A 6,790-nucleotide genomic window follows, 5' to 3' on the forward strand; every position below is an offset into this window, starting at 1 on the left:
AAAAACATTTTCAATTTAATAAATTATTATTATCATTGAACAATAGTACTTATTATTCTAAACCCAACAATATAAATAATTGTCATTCCCCTTCCTGTCTTCACCACACATTTTCTCTCCACTTTCCACCTCTTCTTCTCCAACCCAATCATGAACAAAATAAAACAATTCCTAGCCAGAATCTCAAACTCCGGCAACAACAACAACAACAAAAAAAAACTCATCCTCACCCTTTTCACAACGGTTCTCATTATAACCGCCATTGTAGCCATTATCGCAACCGCAACCACAACCAAAAACTCAAACAAAACCAACAAAATCACTTCATCATCTCTCTCACTCTCTCACCATTCTCACACCATTATCAAATCAGCTTGCACCACCACACTCTACCCCGAACTTTGTTTCTCCGCCATCTCCTCTGAACCAAACATAACTCACAAAATCACCAACCACAAAGACGTTATCTCAGTCTCTCTCAACATCACAAAAAGAGCAGTCGAACACAACTTCTTCACCGTGGAAAATCTTCTCACGTTAAAAAACCTCACCGGGAGAGAGAAAATCGCTCTTCATGATTGCTTAGAAACCATTGATGAAACGCTAGATGAACTCAAAGAAGCTGAGGAAGATCTTGTGTTATATCCAGCTAAAAAGACAGTTTATCAACATGCTGACGATCTCAAAACGCTGATAAGCGCCGCCATTACTAACCAGGTAACTTGCTTGGACGGTTTCTCGCACGACGGTGCTGATAAGAGAGTGAGAAAGGTTCTAGAAGAAGGACAAGTCCACGTGGAGCATATGTGTAGTAATGCATTAGCCATGACGAAGAACATGACGGATTCAGACATAGCAGAATTTGAACAGAAAAACATGTTGAAAAGTGAAAGAAACGGTAGGAAATTATTGGAGGAGGAGAATGGAGTGAAGTGGCCGGAGTGGATATCGGCGGGGGATAGGAGGCTGCTGCAAGGGGGAGCAGTGAAGGCGGATGTGGTGGTCGCGGCGGATGGGAGTGGGAACTTTAAGACGGTGTCGGAGGCGGTGGCGGCTGCTCCTTTGAAGAGTAGTAAGAGATTTGTAATTAAGATAAAAAGTGGGGTGTATAAAGAAAACGTGGAGGTGCCAAAGAAGAAGATAAATATAATGTTTTTGGGAGATGGTAAAACTAGCACTATTATTAGTGGTGATAGAAATGTTGTTGATGGAAGCACTACTTTTCACTCTGCTACTGTCGGTAAGTTTTTCTTCACTTCACTTTATTTAAAATAATATATATAAAAATTTAAATTTATTGAACTTTTTTGGGAAAATATTTTTTATATTTTAGTTGATGAGTGGGTTTTGAAAAAAGAAATGAAATATAATAGTATATGGTAACGGTCGAATATATGAATGAATATTTAAATGTTCCCTATATGGATACAATGAAATGATGTGCATGTGGTGTCCTTTTGATATATTTAAATATATTTAAACCTTAATTTTTTGTCTCTCACTTGTAGAAATTAGTCAAGAGATAAATTTGGAAAAGTTTTTAATATCATGTTTTTTTTTTATAGTGACAAAAGTGTCCCCCTATAAGTAAACTATACAGTAGAATTATTGAAAAAAGTTGTTTAGCTAATTGAATGAATGAGCATTGAAGTGTGAATATGAAATCCAATTAGGCAGAAAGGTATTGGTGTACTTTTCAAATAGCTTGAATAATAGTAACTTCACATGGCTGGGCCACCACTAATTAACATATATTTTATTCATCAGATTTTAATTTTAAAAATCAACAAAAATTATAAATGAGCTGTGTTAGCTTTTACGTACACGCGTTAACACTTATTTTTGTATGGATATGAACAACAATTCTAAGTTTATCAATTAGTATTTTTGTCAAAAAGATTCATCATATATTATAATTAAGAAAATCTGTTTCTTCATATCAAGAGTCAGTGTGCACATGGATTTTTTTTGTTTTTATGTGTTTTCTGATATTGGATATTATTTTTTATTCAAATATAAAAATATATGGTCTCTTATTGTGTCCATGCTTTGGTTTTATGAAAATATATTAATTTAATTAATTCCATGTGCATTTTATATTCTGCAAACAAAACATAAAATATCTTTTATTTTTCATAACTTTTTTTGTTAAAAAAGTATTACTTTTTATATGTATAAGACTAGGATAAGATAAAAAAGTGTACACTTTTATTATAAAAAAAAGAAGATTAAAATGGATTGGAATCCAGCTAGACAAAATTGGCTTTAATATATTCGAATTAGGTTCTGAGTATCTTTCAGCTTTTTTGCTTAAGCTTCAAGTTTGAATTTTCAAGCCATGATGCTTTTTAATTTGCTTCAATCATGCATGGCTACCTAGACATAATCTTGCATGACATTTGGGATATTAATTTAATCCTAAAGTCACTTTCACATTAAAATCTATTGCTCTCCTGTCATTATCTTGTGTCCTATAAAACGTCTTAGAAACTAATCTTATAACATTTATTAATTATTTACTAAAATCTAAAATCTAACCTTATATATCTCATGTCATGCCATAACTTATGCATATCCCACTTCTCAAATTGTCCTCTAATTAAATGTCTTTTTCTACTATATTAAATCTACATATTTTAAAATTTTACAATATATATTTTATGCTAATATGTTAATGTAAAGTGTCAATTTTCACAAAAACTTGTATGATAAGTTAATCCAAACAAATATTTAATTTTGTTATTCTTTTAATTTTTTAGTTTATTCAAACATCATTTAAATTGATTATTTATATATATTCAAAATGAAATAGATTTTTTAACTGAACTATAATAGGTCAGTCAATCAGACCTTAAAAAAAAAAACTCTGATTCTTTAACAAAAATACAGGTCAAACTTAAATTTTAAAATTTTTTAATAAGTCAGACATAGATATAGACTTAACAAAGTCTAACTCGACCGAGTTTATTTCCACCCATTCACCTTACATTTCTATTACCTAACCTATGGGACATATTCAACAAAAGTTGGCAAGAAAATGTAGTTAATGACTAGGTCTTATCTCATCAATGTCCTCTCAAGTCTCAAGTTGGCTTATATTGATGACAAATAAGTGTCATGGTAGCTTTTAGTTGTGCAACTTAATTGCAACCAATTTTTTGTTCCATTTACTAGCATTTAGAGTTGTTAACCATGAAACAATATTGGTTGAGCACAACTCATTCCCCACCACTAACAAGTGGGCACATCCTTTTTGTATTGTCAATTTCGACATCCTTATTAAAAACAAACATGTGTAAGTGAAACAAAAACTATAAAAAAAATATTCTTTTTTCTTGATTCTCTCTCCATGTAATTTTGCAGCCATAGTAGGAGCAAATTTTCTAGCAAGAGACATAACATTCCAAAACACAGCTGGTCCAGCAAAGCACCAAGCAGTGGCCCTAAGAGTTGGTGCAGACCTCTCAGCCTTCTACAACTGCGACGTCATAGCCTACCAAGACACACTCTATGTCCACAACAACAGACAATTCTTCGTCAACTGTTTCATTTCCGGAACCGTCGATTTCATCTTCGGCAACGCAGCGGTCGTCTTCCAAAACTGCGACATTCATGCAAGACGTCCAAACTCAGGACAGAAGAACATGGTCACTGCACAAGGAAGGGTTGATCCCAACCAAAACACTGGAATTGTGATACAGAAATGTAGGATAGGTGCAACTAAAGATTTGGAGGGTGTGAAGAGTAGTTTTCCTACTTATCTTGGAAGGCCTTGGAAGGAGTATTCTAGAACAGTGATTATGCAAAGTGTTATTAGTGATGTTATTGAACCTGTTGGATGGCATGAATGGAATGGAAATTTTGCTTTGGATACTTTGGTTTATAGGGAATATTTGAATACTGGTCCTGGTTCTGGGACTTCTAAGAGGGTGACATGGAAAGGGTTTAAGGTTATTAGTAATGTTGCTGAGGCACAAAGTTTTACTGCTGGGAATTTTATTGGTGGGTCTAGTTGGTTGGGCTCTACTGGGTTTCCTTTTTCTCTTGGGCTTTAAATTGGGCCCAAATAGTTTTTTTTTTCATTTTTATTTTGTTATTTATTAAGTGGGAGAGAGTAACAAAGTTGACCAAATAAAGGTATATAAAGAGAGCAGAAAAATGGAAACACTGAGAGAGATATTGTTGCTCAAGAGGAAGCTTTTTAGTTTGGTAAAAGGCCATGGTCTATATGTGGCTTGGCCTAAATTATTGTGATATTGGTATTGTTTACATGGAAATAAATGTATTTTTGATTTATTAAGATTTTGGTTTGATCAAGAATGTAACTTTGTTATGGGTTTATAATTTTAGATGTAAAGCTACCTTGTCTCAGGATCAGGTTCATAAGTCCTAACAATGACTAGCAGTAACATTGTTTACTATGGTCTTTAAGATTAGGTTCTAAGCATTGGAAGAAACAATTTATAGGTTCAAAGCATCTAACCACTAAACACATATAACTAAATAAAATTCAAATGCATTCAAACTTCTAACATTTGCTCTATTCACTCCCAAATTGGAGAAGTTACATAAAACTTCTAATAAAACTTCTAACATTTGCTCTACTCACTCCCACATCGGAGAAGTTACATAAACTATTGGAGCATTTGTATGGCAATGTAACAAACCAGGAAATAGAATAGCATCAATACACTAATAAGGCCAAACTAAAATATTAAAAAAAATCTACAATCTTTATAGATTATATCAAATCAAAAAAACTAACATTGAAAAATACACGGTCAAAAATAACAGTTGCTACATGTTACACTTAGATTTTTCAACTAGCAGAAAGTCAACAAAGAATGTCAAATCTCAGGGATAAATCCCTAATACCTAGATCGCTGGGAAACATGTCCAGAATCTCGAAAAGGGCAGTCTACAATCTCGAAAAGGGCAGTCTACAGAGGCATTTATTTCATCAAGAAGATCAGTCGACTGAACCACGTGAGGTGAAAGACTTAGTAAATTTACAAGTCCAGAGTCCTTGATAGTCCGCTTCGACAGTACGTTGGAGCAGTTACCATCGAGGGTCGTGTTAGAAGTTGTTACAACTCAACGCGGGTTTGAAATAGATAGCAGCGCGTATGGCACGTAAACACACTAGTGGAAACTTGAAGATTGAACGTGGAGTGAATGCAGTAGTCCCATAGTGCTCATAACCGTCATCGATGGTTACTTTGTACATAGAATAAATAGTAGACTCATACAGTTACCATCGAGGGTCGTGTTAGAAGTTGTTACAACTCAACGCGGGTTTGAAATAGATAGCAGCGCGTATGGCACGTAAACACACTAGTGGGAACTTGAAGATTGAACGTGGAGTGAATGCAGTAGTCCCATAGTGCTCATAACCGTCATCGATGGTTACTTTGTACATAGAATAAATAGTAGACTCATACAGTTACCATCGAGGGTCGTGTTAGAAGTTGTTACAACTCAACGCGGGTTTGAAATAGATAGCAGCGCATATGGCACGTAAACACACTAGTGGGAACTTGAAGATTGAACGTGGAGTGAATGCAGTAGTCCCATAGTGCTCATAACCGTCATCGATGGTTACTTTGTACATAGAATAAATAGTAGACTCATACATGGATTCAAAGGTCATGAAATTGCATGCATACTCTTCATACCACTAGAGTACTCGAGTCAAAGAGCGAAACAGTTGAGCGAGAAACATGTATGCGTCCAGTCCAATCTTTTTCATTAATTTTTTATTTCCTTAAACGGAACATGTACTTTTACTTTTGCTTTGTTTAATGTCATTTATTGCATTTTACCTTGTCATTTATCACAACTTGACTTCATTTAAAGTATTTTCCTATGTTGTTATCGTTCACACGACGACTGCATTCAATTCACACGCATGTGTGTTCACACAAATCATTTGCACAAATTGCTTTGGAGATTTTTCAAGTTAATCTCATAGACTTTTAAACTCATCATTGTTTATCAAAAGCACCAGTAAATAAAGGGGCACACCTGACGAGACCCTTTTGTGCGGATATTTTTGCAAAAAAAGGTGTCTTAAATTATTTTCTTTGTAGTGTTTCTCCATTTGTGAGGTCTTGTGTTGTATGCACTTTATGAGTGGTAATTGAATTTCCAAAATATCTCGTAAAAATCAAACCCCTTCCCAGAGTAATACTCCAAACCCAAGAGGACAACCGACAATTACTAGTGTCAGCAGTTATGTGGCTCCAACCTCCGTCGAGTAAATGCCCACTGTCATAAGCCAAGTAATGGCGTATTCCATACCTCCAGATTTTTCATCACCACAAACGTCAATCGAACCAACCTTTTCTAGGGAAGTACGAAATTTAGGAGACCAAATGCCTCTTTATCTAGGTTTCTCATTACCTCATAAGGAACAATTGTATGGCATGTCAAGTGCAATGATGGCAAGCATGCACTCTAGTATATCAGTATATTCATAAAACATGATGGAAACTTCATCGCCCTTTAAGTTGTATTTGACTTCAGCATCCACTATGGGAAACTTCGGCCAACTAGGACAACCACCAGGAAGTATGAGGGTATTTTCCTCCCCATGGTGTTTTGTCCTTGACCAATAACTCTCTTCAAGTCATGATACAGTTCATGGATGAAAGCAACCATGATATGGTCTACACGATTACACAACAGATAGGAAACATGTTTAGCCCACTTATAGAACTAATGAATAGGAGTTATAGCCCACCAAATGGATAGGATTGCTGACTCCAATGCCTAACATTCCTCTGGGGGC

General features: G+C 35.0%; 1 protein-coding gene across 1 annotated transcript; it reads left to right on the top strand.

Moving 5' to 3' along the window:
* The first annotated feature begins 87 nt into the window (after nucleotides 1-87).
* On the top strand, nucleotides 88-4,300 carry LOC127076197 (pectinesterase). Its single transcript, XM_051017780.1, has 2 exons — nucleotides 88-1,240; nucleotides 3,364-4,300. Exons 1-2 carry the CDS (start codon nucleotides 151-153, stop codon nucleotides 4,053-4,055), a joined length of 1,782 nt encoding a protein of 593 aa, XP_050873737.1. The 5' UTR covers nucleotides 88-150; the 3' UTR covers nucleotides 4,056-4,300.
* Nucleotides 4,301-6,790: the final 2,490 nt, after the last annotated feature.

This window comes from Lathyrus oleraceus, chromosome 4 (assembly GCF_024323335.1).
Source record: "Lathyrus oleraceus cultivar Zhongwan6 chromosome 4, CAAS_Psat_ZW6_1.0, whole genome shotgun sequence".
In the NCBI taxonomy this organism is placed as follows: Eukaryota; Viridiplantae; Streptophyta; class Magnoliopsida; order Fabales; family Fabaceae; genus Lathyrus; species Lathyrus oleraceus.